Source organism: Sminthopsis crassicaudata, chromosome 4, assembly GCF_048593235.1.
Source record: "Sminthopsis crassicaudata isolate SCR6 chromosome 4, ASM4859323v1, whole genome shotgun sequence".
Classification (NCBI taxonomy): Eukaryota; Metazoa; Chordata; class Mammalia; order Dasyuromorphia; family Dasyuridae; genus Sminthopsis; species Sminthopsis crassicaudata.
In genome coordinates this window covers 408,237,611-408,261,667 of record NC_133620.1, presented here as the reverse complement: position 1 = coordinate 408,261,667, position 24,057 = coordinate 408,237,611, and the positions used below count along the sequence as shown (strand labels likewise).

At 35.0% G+C, this 24,057-nt stretch overlaps 1 protein-coding gene across 1 annotated transcript; it reads left to right on the top strand.

Annotated features, from left to right (window-relative positions):
- The first annotated feature begins 238 nt into the window (after nucleotides 1-238).
- LOC141539658 (glutamate--cysteine ligase regulatory subunit-like) lies at nucleotides 239-18,723 on the top strand. The gene is made up of 6 exons (XM_074262728.1): nucleotides 239-301; nucleotides 2,592-2,676; nucleotides 7,545-7,601; nucleotides 8,626-8,828; nucleotides 10,311-10,425; nucleotides 15,514-18,723. The coding sequence occupies exons 2-6, from the start codon at nucleotides 2,664-2,666 to the stop codon at nucleotides 15,681-15,683; spliced, it is 558 nt and encodes a 185-aa protein (XP_074118829.1). The 5' UTR covers nucleotides 239-301; nucleotides 2,592-2,663; the 3' UTR covers nucleotides 15,684-18,723.
- The last annotated feature ends 5,334 nt before the right edge of the window (nucleotides 18,724-24,057 follow it).

The window sequence follows — 24,057 nt, the reverse complement described above, 5'->3', positions numbered from 1 at the left end:
GTTCTTTTTCTGTCCAGATTAGGGACAGAAACTATTTGTGGACAAGAGACTATTGTTCAGACAGTGGTTTTCAATAATTATCTGGGGCACTAACCTTACACAGTCAGGATGTGGCTGTCAGGTCTTGAAGTCAGAGCTTGTAAGGCCTGTTCCGAGACATAATATTGGACTGTCTGATAGCTGATTTATCTCTTTATTTAAATATGGAATAATAATTATAATTATTATTTTTCAGCTACGAGATTGTATTCAGAAAACCCTGAATGAATGGAGCTCCCAAATCAGCCCTGATTTAGTTCGTGTAAGTGAAATGATGATTTTCTTTAAAGTTTAAATATATGTAAGTAATTGAATATTAGTGCTGGAATTGTTCATATCAGTAGAGAAATAAGCATAAAGTTAATTATGTCTTTTCCAGAAAAAGTCTTCATTTTTGTGAGCAAGACATAATGGACTAACATAAAAATTCCAATTGATAAATGGAGATTTGTTTTCATTGAATTACCAGGGATCAAAAGAACAACTGATCAAAAGAAACATTCTACTAGCACTAACGTCAAAATAGAACTGTCCCTAATAAAATTTTAATGATCTAATGATAGTTTTATTTAATATAAAATGTATATATATATGTATATATATACATATTTATACATATACATATGCATGCATTTATGTGTATTTATACATATAGGAGAGGAGAATGTAACTGCAATTTATTTGCCATAGAGAATTATTAAGTAAGGAAACCTTCCCTATGAATGCAGGTTGGCATCTGCTCTACAGCTGATAGTTTTAAAGCATTTTCTGGAGCAGAGTCACATCAGTCAAAGGTGGTTCTTGAATCAAAGTATTCTTGGCCCTGAGGCAGCTTCTCCTAAATACTATAACATGACACTTTTGTGTCTCAGAAATTGCGACACAGAAATTGAGATCTTTGAATAACTAATGGTCCATAAGCTAACTTTTGGTGGAAATGTTTAAAATGACAAGAGAGAGACAGTCAGAGAGAGAAAGTGATGAAGATGTCATAATTTTTATATTTAATGTGTTTTTTAATGTAAATATTTGTAGATATTGGTTTAGATGGTATTCCAATTTTAAGTTTTTCAAATCTAAAATGGCATTAAGACTTGGAATATTCTTTATATCGTCATTTTTAAACATTGTGCTAGTTTACCGACCACAGCCAGAAATTATAATAGGTATAGAGGAGGAAATGAATGGACCGTGAGCCAGAAGGATTTATCAGTAACTGCATATATTTCTACTGATTACTCCTAGTTATGCCATTAATTAAACACTATTAATCGTTTTTTAAAAATCGTTTAAAAAAATCTGTTTTCTGTTCAATCTGTAAGGTGGATCTAAATCTTAGGCCATCCTAGGAAAGACAAGACTTTGAATGGGCCCTATCTTGAAGTTCAGGTTCACTCTGGGTATCTTATTTTGGGAGGAGCACTGATGATCTGGAGTGCATCTGAGAGAGAGCAGGCAGGTTAGCAAAGAACCTCAATAACATGTAGAAGTCAGTTGAAGGAACTGGGGATGCTTGGTCTGGAAGGGAAACGACTTGGTGGCTGTCTGAGTATTTGAAAGATTGGTATTGGTGTAAGAGAAGAATCACATTGGGTTTTCTTGGTTTTAGAAGGTAGAACTAAGAGGAAAGTTAGAAATTGTAAAGGCTAATTTTGATTTGGGGGGAAAAAAACAACTTTCTATCTAAAAGGGAAGTGGGGGACCTTGCAGAGTGGTAGACTCCATTTCCCTTCCAGCCCAGCCTTTGCAAGTATGTTGTGCAATGCTCTACTTTACTAGTTAACAGGCTAAACCAGATGCCTTTAGAGATGCTTTCGAACTTTGAAATTTGATAATTCTATGATGATTTGCAAAAAGTCTCCATGCAAGAAATCTTCAGAGAAGAAATATTACAAGTGTAAATTAAGTATATTAAATCCATATTTACCAACCATTTATTACTGTCATCTCATAAAATTTAAATTTCATTGGAATTCTTTTATAATTATAGTTTAATATGAAATTTTGTGGAGTAGTATTGGAGGCACAATAGAACTTTTTATCAGTTATATGATGAAAATAATAATACTACTACTAATAAATTTGTTTAAAAGTTTCTCTTTTTTTTTTAATTTTTGAAGTACTATTTTTTTGCTTATGGTTTTTTTTTAGGCAAGTATTACTCTTTAGCAAAATTTTCCATTGTTTTCATTATATTCTGATATAATATTTGCTTATGGTTGCCTTGATTCAAAAGCAGTTAGCTTTAAGAAGGAAAGGGCAACTAGGAGGCACAGTGGATAGAGTCCCAGGCTTGGAGTCAGGAAAATCTGAGTTGAAATGTAACTTCAGACCCTTACTAGCTGTGTGACCCTGGGCAAGTCACTTAACCCTGTTTGTTCCACTTCTGTAAAATGAGCTGGAGACCATTCCAGTATCTTTGCCAAAAAAGCCCCAAAGGAGTTATAAAGAGTTGAGATGACTGAACAATAACAAATTAAGGAGAAAAACATAATTACTCACTAATAATTATCTTACGTACTCTACTCTTAAACCTTATCTCTTTATTATAGGAGCTGCCAGATGTCTTGGAATGTACTGTAGCTCATGCAGTAGAAAAGATAAATCCTGATGAAAGAGAAGAAATGAAAGTTTCTGGTAAAGTTCAGTCTTTAAAATCCAGTGTTATTTATACAATGAATGTAGTATCCAGATCTTTGTCAGGAGCAGAATGAACCTATACTGCTTCCTTAGTAGAATGTGACTCAGTCCACACCTGTGGATGATTCAAGTGAATGGAGAAGTTGTGCAATAGTAGGTAGAAATGGAATAAATCTAATTATTCAAAGCTTAAAAAATCAATTGTATATCAGTCAGGTATCACATGTGAAACTAAAGTATGGGATGCTCTATACAGTCATAGGGATGAATCTCAGTTCTATAATTTTTTTATGGTGCTTCTTCATGTCCTTGGCACTAGATAATTAGGTAAGCAGAAGTTGGAGCAGAAGAAGTAAAAGAGTAAAATAGAAACCTCATTGTTCCCTTTTTAGAGGAGATGTATCCGCTCTTCCTATCCTTGTTGGGATACTATTGGGGAATAAGAATTCCATTCAGGATTTGGGGATGGGGTTTTTATGCACTGACAGATGCACCTTACATAGATTTGGAATTGGCGATCTTGTAGGTATTAAGTATAACCTCCTCATTTGAGAAAACTGAGGTACAGAGAAGTGAAGTGACTTAACAGATATATTTAAATACATCTGGTAATATATGCTTTATAAATACTTTTTAATTGATTTGTTAGGAATCTACTCTTCTGGCTTTATCTCTTACCCATCTATCTACAGTTTGGACAGGTAAACTGTCCTTTAATTCATGAATTAAAATTATTCAAATGTGAGAGAAACTGAGGCAAAATAGAGATTAGAGAGTTTTTAATATTTTATTTAAGAGGGAGAGATTGTGCTGGGGGCATGTTGCCCCCAGGGCTAATGTCCAAAGCATCCAGCAGCAAATGTGAGTTCTCTATATATGGCTCTAAGCTCCAGTAGATAGACAGAGTCAGGAGGTGGGTAGTGGAGTCCAAACTCTAATGAACAGGAATCTCTAAGAAGAGACGGTCAATCCAGTTCTGACAAGTTGGGGATAGGACCATAAATTCAGACAAATTGGGTGGACTTAGGAGGTGTCCAACTAGAGCCAGGAAGTCTGGGACTTAGAGAAACCAATTAGGTACCTGAGATAGGACATCTGGAGTTTTATCTTTTGGAATGCCAGATCTCATAGCCCTAATTATCTCAGTTCTAATGAGCAGAAAAGGGTGGTTGCAACCAAGGGATTGAGGCAGAACAATTCAAGGAAATTGAGGCAGGACAATTCAAGGAAACTGAGGCAGGACAGTTAGAGGAGACTGTGGCACAACACAATAATCATTTATTGAATGCCTACTCTGTACCCTCGGGCCCAGAAACTGGAAATGCAAAGCCCCAAAATGAACCAATCTCTGGTATCAAAGGACTATTGTATTGGAGGAGACTTGTAGCTGTCTGTATATACAGAATAAATGCAGGGTGATCTGGGGGCCAGAGAAGGGTACTGGGGACTTGAAGTTTGTCTTAGATGATTCTCTGAGGGGCTGGGGTTGAAGGAGCATGGAAGATGATCTGGACAAAGGCACAGAGGAGATAGAGGATGGTATCTGAGAAACAGGGAGCAGGTCCTTTGAATGGACCCCAGGGGATGAATAGGAGACTAATAGTTTAGGATGAAGCTGCAAAGATAGCTTTGAGCCACTCTGTGAAAGTTTTTAAAAGCCAAGTAGAAGAGCTGTTAGTTCATCCTGGTGGCCACAGGAGTGATTGTGTAGGAGAGTAGCTTGATATCAGACCTGGCCTTAAGGAAAGTCACAGAGGCAGTCAGGTAGAGGACAACTTGGGGGGGGGGGGAGACTTTTACAGCAATGCTTCCTTGCTCTCTAGACCCATTGATGAAGGGAACACATAGTTAAGGAAGCTTCTCTTGATTGCAGCTGCCTTTTTTTTTTTTTTACCAAACAGAACTTTTGTCCCTCTGCCCTGACAGTGACAGAATGGCATAGTGGAGAGAACGTCCTCAAAGCCAGGAAAATCTCGGTTCGAATCCACCCCTGACCCCTCCTAGCTCTGCAGTCCTGAGCCAAAACTCTTAGCTTCTCAGTTCTTAAAGGAGAACAGGTGCAAGCTACATTGGTAGAGGGAGTTTCCTTCATTGGGAGGAAATCCCAAAGTCAGAGTTAAAGGGAAATTGAACTGCCAGGTTGTGAAGAGTTTTCAGATGCAAGCAGAGGTCTCTGGGATTTTACTCACCAGGCAATAGAGAGCCACTGAAGCTTTCTGAGCTGTGGAATGCCAAAGGAGACCTATGGGTTAGGAATGTTCCTCTGGCAATTACATGAAGGATGAATAGACTTCTACTTAATATAGGTTCTTCTCTTTTCATTTTTCTGCTTTTCGCTGTTAACATGGAAGCATCTGCTGCAAAAGTCCCTTCTTGCTTCCAAAAAGCCACAGTGGCAAGGCAAGGAAAGCAGTAAGGCTGCTGGTGCTGTGGAAAGGAGAGCTTTGGTTGAAAATTCCTCCCCTTAGAGACATTCTCATTACATCATTGTTGTAGCTATATTATATAGGATTGTAATACAGTGAGCATCCTTTTTGTACATGCTCTATTGCTTCAATTGAACACTTATTAAGTACCTACTGTGTGCAGTGTGCTACAAAGATGGGAAGTGACAGTTCCTTAGGGAGCTTATAGTCTAGCTGGATGGTTGAGTCTGCAACATAATCCAACATGATGCAATTGAGGAAGTGAGCATAGCTTCCCAGCTTTGGGAGATGAGAGGCAGAAGCTCAAGGAAAATTTTGTAGCCCCTAAACTGGGCCTCTGAAGAGAGGATTAGTGACAGATAGGATATGCCGATGTCTGAGAGAACGGGAAATGAGATTAAACATTGGGTTTCACTGAAACAGATAAAATGTTTGTAGGAAAGTCAGGTGACCGGGCTGGACAAGTAAGTTGGAGTCAGCATTGATTATCCTTATGAATGCTCAGCCAAGAAGTGAAGCTCCCAGTTTAATAAAATGTAAGAATTCCAGGATCCAGTCTGAGCAGGCCTAGGTTAGTAAATTCTCTCTAATTATTAGCCCTTGTGCTTGACTCTTAGATGCTCATCATATTCATTTCCTCTTAACTCTTTCAGATAACAATCCTGAAAAGGGAAAAGATTCTGATAGGGTCATGAGAAGAAGGCTGAGCATGTAGTAATATGTTCTTGGAAAGTTGTATGAGTTGAATTATAATAAACTGAATACTTCAAATATGGAAGAGTTAGTCATTATTTAAAATAATCTTGTAGTGAATCCTCATTCATTTAATTTTTTAATCAAATGTCAGATGTCTAATTTGTATATAATGTTGTTAGGCACATTAAGAGTATACATAATCTCTGCCATCAAAGAGTTTACAATCTAATTAGGGAAATGAGACAAATATATGAAAAAAATTTGAGAATATTGCATTAACCATTTTTGAGAGAATTGGTGCCAGTAGATAGAACCTCCTTTTAGGATGGTAACTTGAAGGAATACTTGGGTTAAGTGTTGGGCAAAGCATTCAGCCTTTTCATATTTAGAAAGGCCTATACCTGATTAAAGATTAATAGAAAGGAAGAGATTTGAGGATGTTAAAGAACCTGGAACCTGGATGTAACAAGTTCCCAAAGGAGAATGAAATGGATAAAATCTAATAACAAGGTGGCTAGCACTTGCCTTTCTTTCCTTCTTTTTCTCTTTTCTCCATAGATCACTTATATAAATTTACATTTTTGCATATCAGATTTACTTAAAGTAGAGCATATTATTGAAGAAATGGATCTTGTAGGCTGAAAATAGTGGCCATTTTACATAAAATAAAAACCATTGCCTCCAAAGGATTTATTTTTTTCTTTATTACTACTAGTTTAATCTTAAATTCCAAATAAACCTGACTAGGCTTCTTCTTTCCTGGCTAACATATAAGCAAACTTCCCTGTTTTTAACTAAACTGAAAGTCAATTTCAAAATGCTTTTCTACATAATTGAAATAGAAAATAATACAATGAGTGCAAGATAATCAAGTTTATACAGGCTTGAGAATGTTTTGTACTTATTTGATGGGTGCCAGTCCAGCATTGGTGCTGCCCCTCCTATTTTCTTCCCTAGAGAGGTTATGGGTATTCACTCCTGAGAATGGGTCATTAAAGGTCAGAATCATAGGACAGGCAAGATAGGCAGTCTCTTTAGCTGCATACCAAAAAAAAAAAAAATATATACAAGGAACATTTTATTAAAAAAAAAATTAATGCATTTATTTTTGAGGCCAGAAAGTATTTATCTCCATGACATACTGGTATTTTGTGGTCAATAAAATTGCATGTATTTCAGTAAATAAAGCCTCTTTTGGCCAGTACAAAAGAAAACCCAGTTGTCTGACTTTCCCAAAGAGTGAACAAGTTCTTTATCCTGGGCTGGCATAAGGCACTGATGGTGACTGTAGGTCAGGAACGATTCTCATTCTTACCTAAGGGGACATTAACACTTTGGCAGACTGCCAGGTTCCCTTTCTTCTGTTCTTCTCTTAGAAGGAGAGGAAATATTTTCTTGAGATTTTGTTTGATGAGAAAGATTCATACTGATAGAAACTTGTGGATCTCCTATTCTTGTCAAATAAACTCTTTTAAGTTTCATGATCTGAACTGTTTACTTAATCTGTCTTGTTCCAATTAATATACTTTTTTGATGAGTACATTTCTGCTAATATGGCATATCATTAAGGAATTGTTATAGACATAAACTTTATAATTAGAGAGCTAAATTCAACAGATAAAAGTGAGAACAGAAGAATTCTTGAGTACTTTAAAATGTATTGTGTATATATATATATATATGTATATTTAGCATTGAAAAGTTAATACTTACCAACTTGTTTTGTTTTTATTTGGTGCCCAGCAAAACTGTTTATTGTAGGATCAAACTCTTCATCAATGAGAAGTGCAGTTGAAATGGGTAAGCAAGAACTGACTGCTTTTTTCCTTAATATTGGAATTTATATTAATATAGTCTTATAAATTGTCACTAGTTGGTATCAGAGAAAGTAGACTAATCTTATGAGAAATCATTTTCTGTTTTAAAGACTCCTTTAAATTTCAGACACAAGATGTATGAGTCATTCTAATATATAAGGTTGATAATAGGTGATTATTTTGGTACATTAAAAGTAGTCTTTGCCTTAAACTAAGTACATTGTTGAATGTGTTAGAACCCAGGTTATCATTTTTAGTAGTGTTTTATTAATTTTATTGTTATCTGAGAAATAGCACAAAATTATAGTTTACCCTGTCTAATGTTTTCCACAACGTCTCCTTGCAGCTCTGTAGTCACTTTAGTATTAGGTATATAATGTTATGTATTTTTTTTCCTGTAACTAATGGAAAAGTATTGTTGTTGACAACTGAAATAAATCATTTATAACTTTCCATCTTTAAAATGAGCAGTCATGTTTAAAAACATGCTGATACTGATAAATGCTTATGCTTTATGAAAGTCAATTACTTGTTTCTATAAATGTACAAGAATGCAAATTCATTTACCAGAGTCTTAATTTTAGATAAGGAAGGATCTAAAAATATTAACCAGGAAACTTTAGAGGCATATACTTGAGGTAGCATGGCGTAGGTAGATTTTTTTTCCTTTCTACCTTTACAGCAAGAGCAGTGAAGAAATGGAGACTTCCCAGCAGGAGTCTCAGGCGCAGAAGAAAGGGGCCACACTGTTCACAGTTAGAGGCCTCACATAAGACTTTGTGCTCTGGAAGTACAGGGAGGAAGGAATAGTCACTTGTCTGCTAGACAAAACAAGACAGGAGATAAATTAAAAGAAGGGGTGTGGGGAGAGACAGACAATTGGATCAGAAGCTGGCCTGGAGTGTGGACAGGATCCTGGGAGCTGCTTCAAGAGTATTGGAAATGCATCTTTCAAATGTGTGGTCCAGAACTGTCTGAATATTCTGCTCTGTCTGCTCTCCTGTCAGCATGCTCTGCTCTGGGAATTGCTCAGCTGGATTCTGTGATCATTGCTTCACCCCCTGTTGAAGATGGAGTTAATCTTGCTTTGGAGCATCTGCAGCCTTATTGGGAAGAACTAGAGAACTTGGTTCAGAACAAAAAGGTTGTGGCCATAGGGACCTCTGACCTGGACAAAGCCCAGTTGGAGCAGCTGTACCAATGGGCACAGGTAAAAAATTAATACTGTTAGAAAACAGGATTTTAAGGTCTTTGCCTTTACCCATAGTATAGAACTCAGTATCTATAGATTTTTCTGAGTGTAAGAGTTTTAAGATATAAAAGGGAAATTTAATAAAGTAACTTTGCATTTCTGATTAATATTAGGGATTATTATTTTGTTATTAACCTCAGTTGAATAAATTAAAATATTTTTAAATGTACATTGAAACATTCATAGAAAGATGAGAAGATACTGGTTCTTTGCTACTTATCTGGTCAAAACATTGTATCCTTTATGTATGGGTTACATCAGACTGGTCTGCCAGAATGGGGGAATATCCTTAATAAAATTTTGTTGATAGCATTATTTATTAAAATTCTTACTTAATAGAATTATCCTTTTACTGCAAATGTGAGTTGGAGAGAGAGGTTTTGTTTTTATCTCTCACATCTATTTTTACTCCCTTATTTACCTCTATCCTTTCCCCTTTCAAGCATTTTAATCTTATTGTGACTCAGGGAGCCCCAAGCACTGGAAGTGTCCATCACCAAAATAGTGCATGTTGTGCAATGGAAAGATTGAATTGAGAGGCAGAGGACCTCAGTTCAAATGGTGGCTTTGTTGCTTCCTGCCTGGGTGACCTTGGAAAGCCACTTCATTTGCCAGGTGTCAGCTCCCCCAGGATTGGATGATTTTTCAGTGCCTTCCAGCTCTCACCTTATATGATTCTATGGATTTGATCCTCTTCCTTCCCTAAAATGTTCCCCCTTGCTTTGCTCTTAGTCTTTAAGACTAGAATATTGTATATTTTAAAGCAAATGCAGCATTCTGTTAAGTGAGTCTTATAGTAGGCATTTTTAGCATTGGATATTTAACATTTTTCTTATCTTAGCCATTTACCCTAACTTAGTTATCATTGACATAGGCTAGTGAATATATTCATAATTTCATCATTTGAAAACTTAGTGTTGAAATAATTTCTTTAGTAGCTCCCAAAGTGGAAGAATGACCTTGTTGTAACTATAGCAGTAGAAAAATACAGTAGTGTCATTCCTTTTATTTTTCTGCAGCATCACTTATAAATTTTTGTGAAATTTTTAAGTAATTTTGGAAAAACCTGATCATTGTTCTTCCTTCCTTCTTTTGCTACTGTGACATTCTTCTACAGTGAATCATAGATAGTGGTGGTGACCTCTGAATTTCATGATAAAATTCTGTAACAAAACTGTTCTTTGCTTATAAAACAACTTTAAAATTCCCTTAAAAACTGAATGTGCCTGTCAATTGAGTTTTGATTTCCTTGTAATGTATATATTTTTCTTATGTGTAGCAGTGACACATGCATGTGTCCTTGAACTAGGTTCTGAATAAAGCTTGATTGGAACTGTGCTTAGAAAAGTGTTTTGTTTAAAAGCAGGAACTTATACATTTCTAAGAATTCAAGATTGGTCTTGAAAATCTTAGTTAAGTGAAAATTCTTTTCACTTGTAGGTAAAGCCAAATAGTAACCAAGTTAATCTTGCCTCCTGCTGTGTGATGCCACCTGATTTAACAGCATTTGCTAAGGAGTTTGACATCCAACTATTAACGCATAATGATCCTAAAGGTGAGCCTGGTATTTCTATTTATAAAGATAGGCAAAAATATCTCTTAGCTATACAAAAAAGCCTGTTAGGTTTTAACCATGTGCTGTGATAGATAAGAAACTCTGGGATCTGAAATGGTTATCTGAGTGAATTCAAAATTCAAGTACCTTTGAATCTTGTTCTCAGAAAGTCTCACATTTCTTTCTGGATAAGCAGAAAGAAAAGAAGTAGAGCAGAGTCTAAAAGTCTGATCTGTTGATATATGCAAAAATTGGAAAAGTATTATGTTTGTTTAACTTAATGCAACAATTATTTTCAGAGAACCAAGGTGCTGCCTTATTAAAGAAAGTGTCAGGATATCTGAGTAATCTGGGGAAAGTACTTGCAATTTAATCACTAAGCAATTGAAAACTTAATACTTATGACCTATCATTTTGAGTAATGTGTAACTGCACACTCTTCTCTGCTTGGAATTATTAGATTTTTATAGTTATTGATCTGAAATATCATTTCAATCAAGGTATTCTGATAATGAAAGAAAATAATCCACCTTTTTTAAAATGTTGGCAACATGAAGCAAATTAATTTGATTAGCAGTTAGAATAAGAACATATAGCATAGCTTTCAAATGTTTGTTACAAGAAGCTAAAACCTGGAATATTCTCATAGTTGTATATCAATATTATTCTTTTATGTGTTCCTTTGAGAGACAGTGTTTGTATCCTCAAGTGTAGAACACCCTAAGTGGCACATATTATGCAATTAGTAAATTTTTTTTTCCTTCCATTTCATTCATTCAACAAGAAAACTTTGTGGAAATGTTTAAAACCCCAAGGATCTTCATGACAATTATAAGTAATAAAAGAGCATGGTTTAGGCATAAGGAGTCTCTATAGCATGTTACCACAGAAAAACTATATTGAAAAATGATATAACCTTTTATACAAGAAAAGAGAAGATGGGTCTATCATGTAAGAGAAATGAGGATTTATGGAGCAATGAGGGCAAAAAATATAGAGAAGAAGAGGGACTGCCAATTGCAATTATGGAACATATGCCCACTTTGGTGAAATCACTGATGAGACCAGTTATTAGTCAAATTAAGAAAAATCCCCTTTGCACTCAAAGGGACTATTGTAAGGAAGTGGGAAAAGGGAATAAATGTTTTATTAATGTTTACAAGTTAACTTAAATGGAAAATGATATCTGCATTCAAGAAAAGAGCTATGATGACTGAATACAGATCAAAGCATTTTATTTTCACCTTTATTATTTATTTGCCTTCTTTCTTATAGTTTTTCTCTTTTGTTCAGATTTTTCTTTCACAATATAACTAATATGAAAATGTTGTAAATGATTATACATTTAACAAAAAAAGTTAGCCCAAGCTTCCTGTATAAGAGAGTGATGATTGGATTTAATTTCATCAATTTTAAATATACTTATGGATAATATTCTGAGATTAAATGATATTTATTATTATCACTCAATAAGCACTTATTAAGTGCTTGTTATATGCCAGACACTGCTAGAATAGGGAATACATAGAAAAACATCAAAGTGTCCCCTTTTAGGAAGAAAGCTCTATCTGAAGATACATACATATATATATTATATGAGTAGAATCAGTATACATAAACACAAAACAGATATAGATCTATTTATTTCTATTGAATACAGTGGATAGAATACTAGGCCTGGAGTCAGGAAAACCTAAGTTCACATCTATCTCATGCCTATATTTGGCATGTCACTTAATCCTATTTGTCTCATTTTCTTCATCTATAAAATGAGCCAGAAAAGAAAAGAACAGCTAGTGTAGAAATATTAATACTTATTTCTCTAAATTGGAAACTTAATTCTAAAGGAAGCAAAGGTAGTTTATTAGAGAGTTATTTTTATAGAGGTTTTATCAGACTTAATAAGTTGACCTTTCAATATAATACAAATAATAACAAACACTGCTTTTGCTGGTACTTTGCTTTTCTGTGACATTTTTCTCTGACATTTAGATTAAATTACCACTCCATTATTATGGTAAAATAAATACTTAGAAGAATTTCTATCACTCTTTTGAGTAGGCATTTGTGTGTGTATGTATGTATGTAGAGGTATTTAATATGTACACAAGTATGTGAACAAATATATGGAAAAAATGTTGATTGTTTTATGTGATACCTTATTTTTTTTTAAATCATAACAAAGAAAATTTTATTTTTTTATAATAGTTTTTTATTTTTCAAAATACATGCAAAAACAGTCTTCAACATTCACCTTTGCAAATCCTTGTGTTCCAAACTTTTCTCCCTTCTTCTATCCCTCCCCTCATCCCTAGACAGTAAGCAATCCTATTTAGTTAAATATTTCTGTGTTTTTCATGTTGCACAAGAAAAGTCAAATCAAAAGGGGCTGGGGGACACAAGAAAAAGAAAAAAGAACAAGAAAACAGCAACAAAAAAGGTGAAAATACTAAGCTTTGGTCCATATTCAGTCTCCATAGGTTTTTTCCTAGATGAGGATGGCACTTTCCATCACAAATCTATTAGAATTGTCTTGAATCATCTCATTGTTGAAAAAAGCCAAGTCCATTGCAGTTGATCATCATATAATCTTGTTGCTGTGTACAATATTCTCTTGGGTACCTTTGTTTTGGGCCAGAACTTGAAACAAGGTGCTAAGTCAGTGGAATTAATAGAGACAATAGTTATCTAATTTAGCATGGTGCTTAACAGTTCTCTAGTTCAGTACATGTATTTAGTACTTACTATAGTTCTACAAGATTCACACCTTTAAGAGAGAATATATAAGCTAGGAGCCTTAGCCAGGATTCAGTTGGGGAGATTCAGAAGCCAGAGACGGCAGGCAGGAGCTCAAGCTCTCGAACCAAAGCCAGACTGAAAGGCTCTCCAGAAAGCTGCCCAACCCCAGGAAGGAGATAATAAAGGATCTGGACTAGAAGAAAACTAAGGAGACAATATAGGATTTGGACATTAATCCCTGGCTGCATTTGTGGTGATTACTCTACTGAAATGAAGGCTGCTCCCAGAGAATATTACATTTTAGAGAAAAATATTACATATCTTATTTATCTTTTCATCTCCCTCAGTATGCTAGAATAATGCTTTGCACATAAATGTTTAATTTGTGTCTGAATGAATAAATGTGTTGTCTGTCATTACCATTCACGAACTTAGCTTAATAGCTTTGATACTAAACCTTTAGTTAGAGAACTTTGTCTAGGTCAGTTCTGGGTGCACTGCTTTAAAAAAATCCATAATAAACTTTGACCCATTGTGGAGAAATTCTTCTCTTAACATGAATGCCAAAGTCAGTTATTTTAGTCATTCCTGAGGAGTTAATGAAGCACTTAGGTTAATGAATAGTATAAGCTCTTTGATTGAAATAATTTTGCTTAGTTCCCATATTTATAACATCACAGCTTCTGGGGAAAGAGACCCTAGATAATTATTTCATAAACTTACTAAACAATATGGTCTTTAGAGTCTTGAGATTCATTTCAATGAGGGTGTACTATATTGTTGTGAGCCATATGGAAAGTAAATTAAAAGGCCCAAAAGACCATTTTGGTCTGGAACCTTTATTCTTGTAGAATAATCTTAATTACCCACAGTGAATTTTTTTACTGCTTTTGTCATTAATTGGTCATGTTTTCAGGAAAATACAAGCTCATGATTATAAGTAAAGCCCAACTTTAGAAAGGCCTCTCTGCTTTAAAAGAAAATACAAAAAAACAAAATGTAAACTTGAGTCAAGTAGGTGATTTTTAAATTAATCATGCGACTGCTAATTATTTGCAATAACAATCGCATTTGATATTTATAAAGCACTTAAGAAATTACAAAATCTAGAGAGTCAGCATAAACTAGTGGAAAGCTTGTTGGCCTTGAAATCAGAGGATCTGAATTCAAATCCAGTTCTGTATGACCTTGAGTAAGTCCTCTTTGGTTCTCATTTTCCTCATCTGTAAAATAAGAAGTTGAACTAGATCTCTAAGATCACTTTCAGAAATCTGTGGATGATGTTCTTCACCACATCCCTGGGAGATGGATGGAATTAAACCCATTTCATAGATGGGAAAACAAGAGTGAGAGTGGGTGAATTTGCCAGAGGTTCCTTAGGCCAGAAAGAATGATTGCATCTAGCCCCAGTCTCAGGTTGGGCCACCATACCTCCTGCCACATTTATTTAGAAAACCCAAGTCTGACTGTGAAGAAATAACTAATTTGAGGGTCCTGGGCAAATGTGGACAGATAGTGTCTATTTTCATTTTATTTCACATTCTATTGTAGTGATCTGTTTTTATAAGATTATAGCCCTATCTGGTGGGGGAGTAGCATCCTTTCACCCTGATTCTTTCCTGTATTTCAAAATGATCCAAACCCTCTCAGAATTAGTAATTTTCTTCTATGGATGATTTGCTACAATGTTTTTTCTTTTCTCTGGTAGATAAGGTTTTTCCCAATGGCCTTTGATTGCAAGTTTCCAGTCTCTTTAGTTAGGATAACTCCTTTTTTTACAAAGATTTGTCAGTGATTGAGTAGAAAAGTCATAGGAATCACTATGATATAGTGACATTAGTGATACACTGAGAAGAAGCCAGGTTTGCATCTTGGCTCCTCCACTCTGATGGCATGATGTTGGATTTCCCTTAGCTTTTTTACCTCAGGATTATCATGTTGATTAAATATGGTGATGAGTATGAAAATATAGAAAGCCCTATATAAATGTAAAATGCCTGAACCTTTTACATTCTTAATATAGCTAAGAGTTAACAGTGATTGGCACAGATTTGAGGTGCTTACTGTGCACTTAATTGATTAATAACATGTTCCTTTCTGAACTAGGTACTTCACATTTAAATTGGTATCTCTGATAGTCAGTTGTATCTTGATCTTTCAGCCCAGAGCAATAATGTGTATTTCATAAGAATTTCTGTATGAGAAGTTTCTGATAAATATCATAGACATTATGATGACATAACTTTACTCACTTTTATTTTAGATTTTAAGTCTTTGCTGCTTGTGTATGTTTTTGATGGAAGGGCTTAAACATCATTATTGATCTCATGTGATGATTTCTCTCCCTAGAATTGCTTTCTGAAGCAAGTTTCCAAGAAGCTCTTCAGGAGAGCCTCCCAGACATCCGAGCAAATGAGTGGGTTCCCCTGTGGGTACTTCGGTATTCAGTCATTGTTAAAAGCAGAGGAATTATCAAATCAAAAGGCTACATCATCCAGGCCAAAAGAAGAGATTCTTAATCTTTCATTGGACAGCCTACTGACTTTACACAGCAAAAAAGTAATTTTTTTCAAGTCAAAAATTCCTAAGATATAAAAACCAAAAGTTATAAACTTCAAATTGTGTCAGTGAGGCAAAGAACCTAGTCATGGTGTGACACAGTATGTTTTCAAGTACTGTATGCTCCTGTCTCTAGACCAATTCACTCATATATGAAACATTGTATTGTTTTCATTAAACTATTGTTTTCTAATAGAAATTGTCTATAAAAAATACAATATAGTCTTTATTTTTATGACTAATATAAATCAAGAAAATTGTTGCTAGATATATTTTGGCCATAGGCATCAGGGTAAAATAGATAAATAGATTTTTTTATTAACCAAGAAAATTTCATTAATTTTTAAGGCCACAAAGGAGGTTTAAGTGTAGTTCAAAAACGTAAAACACTGGAGAAGTTTTTTCTTATTACTAATTGAAATTACATCTCAAAATAAATAGAGTAGCTGGACTCTGCTATACTATAGATTTCTTTTTTTTCCTTTTTGAATATTTGGGTGAAAATTTAACATTTTCTCCTTGGCACTATGACTCTTATAAATAAGCTATAGTGATATAGCCTTGTTCTTGTGCCATATTTCTTCTCATTTGGGTTTCCTATAAAAATAGACCAATGTAACTGAAAAGAAACTGGTAGCATTTTTTTTTTTGACATAAATGACTGAGTTTTTTTGGAAAACAACAATCAGTTCCTGATAATCTTTACACCTCTTGAGCCATCCTGAAAAGTAGACTGCTCTCAGTCAGCTGAGTACATTATGTGCCAATGCTATTAATGATCACCACTGTTAGTGTAAAGAACTTACTAGAAGAGGTGACAAAGCCACAAATGGGATTTTTAAAATACCCTTAAATTCAGAGCCAAAGTTGCACTTAGCAATTCTTTAAGGTACAATCCAACTGTTCAAAAACAAGAAATAAAATAATAGTATTTTAATAGTGGAAGGGACCCTTAAAATCATCTAATTATATCTTATTCATTTGCCACTCATTGATTCTTAAGCTGAACTATTTGTCATAGGCAGTAGGCCTGAATATGATTTGAATATGATTTTAAAATTTGTGTTAGTGAAATATTTTTTGGATTGCATTCAATGTATCTTACTCATGAAGCCAGAGGAAATTGCAGAACTTATTTTGTTTCAGCTTTCTTAGTTTAGCTCAGAAAGATCTAGATATAAATATACCAACATTTAAAATATTATATACATTCTTTCTATCGCAAGAAATTTTTTATACTTGTAGGTAACTTATTTGATAATAGAAATTGCCTTGTTGAAATCAGCCATCTAACTATATTCCTAGAAATGTAATTATTATCTAGACTTTGAGCTTGCTTAAAGCCTTACAGCATTTGTATATTAACTTTTAATATTGTGTGTTCTGAAAAGCTAAGCAGTAGTTTTAGAAATGTGATACATTTTCCCCATCTAATATGTCTTATAAACAAAGTTTACAATCATTGTTTAACTTGTAAAATGAATTATTCTCAAATTATAGAAGTTAAATGTGACATTAATTTTTTTAACCATGAGTGTGTAAAAACTACAAATTGTTGGTTTTAGGTTTTTTGTTTTTAGTTGCATTGGTGATGCTTCTGCTGAACTCTAAATACATCTTGCCTTCTTGTGCTTTGAGTTTTCTAAAGACTATAGATTCATTCTCTGACGGGGAAGAATCATGGGTGTAATTTTTTAAAAATGGACTTTTGTTGCTGAATAACAAATCCACTGTAGCTTATTGAATTTTTTAAGCCTTTATAGTTGTCTTTGCTTTGTTTCCATAATCCTTTTTTCTAAAAATATTACGAGGTGATTACCTTTCAATTTTTAAAAATACACACACACACACACACACACACACACACACACACACATATTTAGGATTTGTTAGAGTGACAAAGCTCCAACACTAAGAATTATAACACTAAAAAAAACTTGAGTTTTTATAAAAGTTATCAATATCACATGTGAAGATTATTTCTATGGAACATATGTTCAATGACAGAAATAATTTACAGTACTACCTTTTTCTAGTAAACTTTATTAAAGAGGCTGGAAAGGTGGAAATTTGATTTTTCAAAATATATTAAAGACTTATTATAACATGACTAGTATAGTATTGTGGTATCATGTGTAAAATGGATCTGTCTTGAACCTCATCCAAGAATTTTTAGTTCCCAGAAAGACCAAAGTCTCATAACATTAATTCTGAAAACTACATTACAGTAAGCCTCCAATGTAATAGCTATTTAGAAATTACTCTTTGAAAGAAATTAAGTTAAATCGTAATTGGAAGTTCCTACTTCAAACTTTAAAAATAAGTCACTTGAATGACTTAAGTGTAAAATATAACACGGTATTTTTCTCTATTCGCATGATTGTCTTTTTTTTCCTATTTCCTTATTAATGGCTGACATAAAAGGACTTTGTTTTCCTAGAAGTATTGATCATACAAAGACGATTCAATTATGTATATTGATAACAAATTTTTTATTTTAACATTCCCACCTATTAAGTGTATTCTATATTTGGGGGATGTAAAGAGTGGACAGACTAATGACATCATCAAGTAACTTCTTTTCCATTCAAGATGTACATTTAAAAGTCATTTTAAACTATTTAATTGTGATTTAAAATTCTAGTTTTAATAGACTGATAAGTATTCTTGTTAACATCTAGATATTAATTTTCAACTATATTTTTTTTTCAGAATTAACTGTATAATGTATCAGAGCTTTCTTTTTTTCTAATGGCAGATTTGTTAAGTTGGTGAAGGCTTGCTAGTGGTATTTTTTTTTAACATGTAATATGGCTTTCATGATATTTTTATAGTTCTTCAGAGTTACAGATCTATTTAAAAGGGAGAAAATGCTTTAATTTAGATAGTTTTGCATTTTCTTTAGTGTGCTATAAAATTAAGGTAAAATAAAACATTACAATATTTATAATAGTTTTAAATTTTACCTCATGAATTTAATTAATAAAAGTGTGAATTGAATGTGTTTGAATTGTCTTGCATTTCAGTTGGGGTAACTAAATGGGCTCTAAAACATAACATTAATATTCTTTCTACTGCCCTGGAATTGGATGTCCTGTCAGCACCTGAATCTCAACATACCCAAAACAGATCTCATCTTTTCCCCAGACCCATTTCAACCACCAAATTTCTCTTTTTCAATTGAGGACACTATTATCCTTCCAGTCACTTCAATTCTAAGCACTAATCACACTCCACACCTCACTCCTCAGAACCCCACAGAGCTTGTTACCTGCCAAGTTTTGTCAGTATTTCTTCTGTCTGTCTGTCTCTCCCATTCACTTCTCTCTACTGTAGTCCAGGCTCCTATTACTAGACTATTTCAGTAGTCTCTGAATTGGCCTTCCTCCTTCAAGTCTCTTTTCCACTCTAGTTCATCTCTGCAAACTGCCAAAATGATTTCCCTAAATCACATCTCTGACCATGTCATTCCTTTTTCAGGCTCCAGAATCAAGTACAAACTTCGAGAACAGCCCTTCTCATTCTGCTTCAAGTACTTTTCTAGACTTATTCCTCTCCTTTAGCTCTGTTGGCCAGCCAAAGTTGACTTTTTGCTATTCCTCAAAAAAGACTTCTGGCCTTCTTTTGAAGTAAAGTAGAGGGTCTGTAGAGATGGAGGTGGAAGTGAAGGATTTCATTCAGGACCAAGACTTCCAAGACAAAGATGCCAAGCTTTTTGTAATTGATTGGATATGTTTGGAGAAGGGGGAGAGTGAATTACTGAGGAAAACTAGGATGTGAACACAGCGATGACTGCAATGGTTGGGATATCCTTGGCTGAAGTATGAAAAGGTTTATAGGGGAGAGGAGGAAAACAAGTGCTCTTTAAATATGTTGAATATAAAAGAGAAGTCTGTGGAATTCAGGTGAAAATGTCCAACATCCTGATATCAAATGACCTCGGCAAAGAGTGAAGAGTTAGATGTATAGATTTGGGAGTACTCTTCATAGAGATAATAGTTGAATCCTTAGGCTGGTAAGATCACCAAGACAATGAAGAGGGGGGAGAGAGAGAGAGAGAGAGAGAGAGAGAGAGAGAGAGAGAGAGAGAGAGAGAGAGAGAGAGAGAGAGAGAGGAGAGAGAGGAGAGAGAGGAGAGAGAGACAGAGACAGAGACAGAGAGAGACAGAGAGGAGAGAGAGAGACAGAGAGAGACAGAGAGAGAGAGAGAATCTAGGATAGAGTCCTAGTGTTCATTCAGGGAGATGGTACAGAGAAGGGAAAATGGGCATCCTCTAAAGATTAGGAAGAGTCGGATGTCCAACAGCAAAGGAAAACCAAGATAGGAAAGCCTCAGAAACTTGGGGAAGGAACAAAATTTTTTAAATGATGGTAGGGGATAAAGTGAGTGCTAGATATTGAATTTAGCAATAAAGAGATTGTTGGTGATTTTGAAAGAAGTTTGAAGTGGTAGAAAGGAAAGCCTTATCAGGGTTTGAGAAGTAGGGATGGGACTCAAAATGGAGGCAAGCAGCATAAGATGGGTTCTTTTAGGAGTTTGGCTATAATATACATATAAAGGTGATAACTTTAAGGAAGTTAGGTCAAATGAAGGCTTTTTAATGATGGAAAGAGATTTGAATATATTATAGTATAACAGAAAAGGATATCTACCAATTCAAAAAATTCAAGTAAAAGGTAATGCTAAAAGAAGCAGCTATGAGAGAAGACAATAGGGGATGGAGTAGAAGTACTTCTAGAGGTCTTGGACTTTGCAAAAAGATTCACCTCATCATCTGAGATTGGAGCAGAGGAGGAAAGATGGGGTTTGATTCTGAGGTAATCTGTAGTATGGAATTGGAGAGGGTTTCATTTCCTTTTCTGTGAAGTTTAAGCCCATGTTTCTAATTGTTGAGAAGCAGTTTTCAATAGCCTCTCCAAGGAATTCATTGGCCATTTATGTATATATTCATACATACTTGGGAGAAAAATAAGAAATAAACTATATAGTCCAGGAATGCTTAGCTAGGGCCTGTGAACTTGTCTTATCAATATGTCAAACTCAATATATCCCAAATCAAAATCATTTTTACCTATCCCCCCCGAATGTCCCTATTTCCAAGAACACCACAATTCTCCCAATATTTTACCCTTAAAAAACTCATCTTTTGAGTCTTCCCTCTTCCCATTTGCTTACAGTCCTATTTTCTAAATCCACGTCTCTTGCATGCATATACTTATCTCCAGTATACTGGTAAAACCTCACTTTAGAAGCTCATCACTGCTAACTTGGTCTCTTATAATAGCTTTTCTAACTGATCTTCTTTCCAAGCTCTTCTTTATCCAATCCGTTCTCCACACAATTACCAAAATTATCTTTCTGAGGAATAGGTATTAACACGGCATAACCCCCCCTTCTCTCCTCCCAACTGGAAAGTCTCTAAAAACTATATTATTTCACCATTTTTCCATTCCCCTTTGAGCAACCAAGAACTCTACCTCCCTGTTCCCTTGTTCTCCTCTAGAAGTCATCTTTTCAGATAATAAGTGCTTTTCAGCATTTGATCAGTAGGTTAGCAGAGCTTTATTTGAGGACTTTTTGTGGGCCTAAGGGTCTTTTATTAACCAATGCTCTAAGGAATCATTTTTGAAATTGGTAATAAATATTTAAAAATTTGCCATCCTCAAGGAGCTTAAAGTTATGGGGAGGGGGAGTTGACATCTTCCCAAGTAAATATTACACAGGGCAAAATGGGAAGAATGAACATACAAAAGTATTTATTAATGTTTTATTAATTAATGACAGGATGTGATTAGACTAAGAGGGTATACAGAGTTTACCTTTCAAGGAGGAAGGAAACCCCTTTAAGGAAGAGAGAAGTAAATGACATAGTAAGTTAAAACCTCTGGGGGATGTAAAATGAGAGAAGAAAAAAAGCTGTAGGAACTTGGCCTCTATTTCACAGCGAGAGATGAGGCAAATTCCTCAACTGGGAAGGGAAGGGAGTGTTGTTGGAAATAGGGGAGTGAATCAATTAGGTTCTTTTGGCCACTGGGGAATGATGAAATGCACAGTACCTATTTGTCATTTATATTCTGAGATTTAAAATGAGAAAGTGGAATGGACTGTCTATAATGAAAAGAAAGCTTGGTCTTCCCTTACTAGATCCTCAAGAATGGATAAATCTATATTGGGAACATTCTTAATCATGTACAGGTCCTTCCAACTCTGAGGTTCTGAGATTCTTAATATAGGTTACAGCCTTTAAAGGACTAGATAAATATTTGTCATTATTACTCTCATATGGCATAGCATAGAATTGCCTTGCTATAGGAAGGGCCCAGTTGAGGTTATGTAATGTAAATTTGAGGTGGATACATTCAAGTCTAGTTTTATGCACATAGTTTTTTGTCTTCCTCTAGCTCTGTGTATATAGTCAGAGGTTGAGAGGGAGAGCATTTCAGGCATGGAAGAGTCCTTGAAAAGCAGAGATGGTAGTTATAATGTTGCATTTGAGGAAGAGCAAATAAACCAAACTAGCTGGGTCGTGGGCTCTGTAGAGGATACAATATTAAGGCTGAGGCCAAGATGATTAAGAACATCTCCAAACTTAATTAATACTTTATCATCACTAGACCATACCTGAAATGTTTCCAACATAGTAGGACAACGTAGCACATTGTAGGGCATAGCTGTTGGAAGGAATGGGCTTTGAGAGCCCAACGTAAACTCTACAGTATAATAAAAGTAGGGTATAGGATTTTGTGTAAGAATTATACTGCCATAAGCCATTCAAAATAGGTCAGATTGGAAATGTTTTAACTAAGTACTTATAAAGCACTGCTGGATGAAGGTTAGTCACTAGTAGATATAAAGACAAAAATGAAACTGCACCTGCTTGCAAGCTTACATTCCAGCAGGGAATACTATTGCTTGTTATATCTGTGGTGGGTGAAAGATGAAATAACTGAGAAAACAAAGATTCAATCTTCTAATATCAGTTTATTAAGCAGTGAATAGCAACTGCCCAACAAACAAGGTCCAGACTGTCAGCTTAAGCCTGGACCCTGAATACAAGGGAAAACAAGGTCAATTAATTTAAAGGACAGAATTCACCAGGATACCTTAGGTACTTAATTATTAATTAGATACATGAGAAATATTGAAAAGTTGGGATTCCACTGCTTCAAGGTAATGTAGGATAGTAGATACCAGTGACCAAGAGGTTTTCAGAATGTGAGAGGTTAAGATTCCACAGAACAATTAAGTTTCAATTTCTCAAAAGCCTTCAGCAAACAAGGAATTGGGGTGCTAGAAAAGCACAGGTGGATTCAGTCAGAGTCTTGTGGTTTTGAGAAAACAACAAACTTAATAGCCAATCCAATCCAAACTAGTTGGGGTCAATGACCTGACTTGACCAAATCACTATTGTACCTGTTTAATAGGCTAATTATCAAACAACATACCATTTTTAAACATGGGATGTGATGGGGGAGGGGAAGCCTGTTTATACATTTAGGGAGAAACATATAGTGGGTCTATCAGAAAGATTGTCACCTGGAAGGGAAGGGACTTATCTGATCTCTGAAGGGTGGGAACTGCACCAAGCTGATAAGTATAAAGCTGCTCCCTCTTCTGTGCTCAGGGCTCCCTCTTCTTCAAGAGCAGAGCCCGCTTTTGGTCAGAAATTAAGATTCTTCTTTAATTTCTAACAGAAGAAAAATTAGAGATGTTCCAATTTGGGAGGAGAAGACTGAATGGTACAATTCCTTGAAATCAGTCTGTGAACAATCAAAGGAACATGGAAACAGTAAATGATTGACCAGTGTGGGGCCAGTTATCAGATAAGATATATAGGTTGCTTGAGATGTACAACTGAGAGAACACTCCATGCGGGTGTCTTTAGAGCTGGTTGAGTTTCTGATCAGTATGTCCCTAGTTAAGGGTCTCTAAGCAGCAGGTAGGGTGATCCAGCTTCTCAAGCCCAGCTAGGTTCAAAAAAAAATGAGGTTTTCTCACTCTTCTTACAATTGAGTAAGTTTTCTCATAGACAGAAATTGGACTAGACCTATAAGTGAATCACGAGATAGAGCCATTGTGGTTCACTACATTCCCACATTTAATACATTAGGACATTTGTTGTCCTAATCCCTTCAATTCTTTCTTAATGTTTTTATGATTTTTCTTAAGTAGTCGATTGTTGGAATTCACATAGACAGCTGCTGATTTAGAGATGTCACGTTTCCTGTCAAGATGTAGTCAGTTTCATTTTGTGTGTATGTGTGTGTGTCCTTCGGAAAATATTCATAATACAAAGGCATGAGATTTCTGAGTACTCTATAAGCCTTTAATCT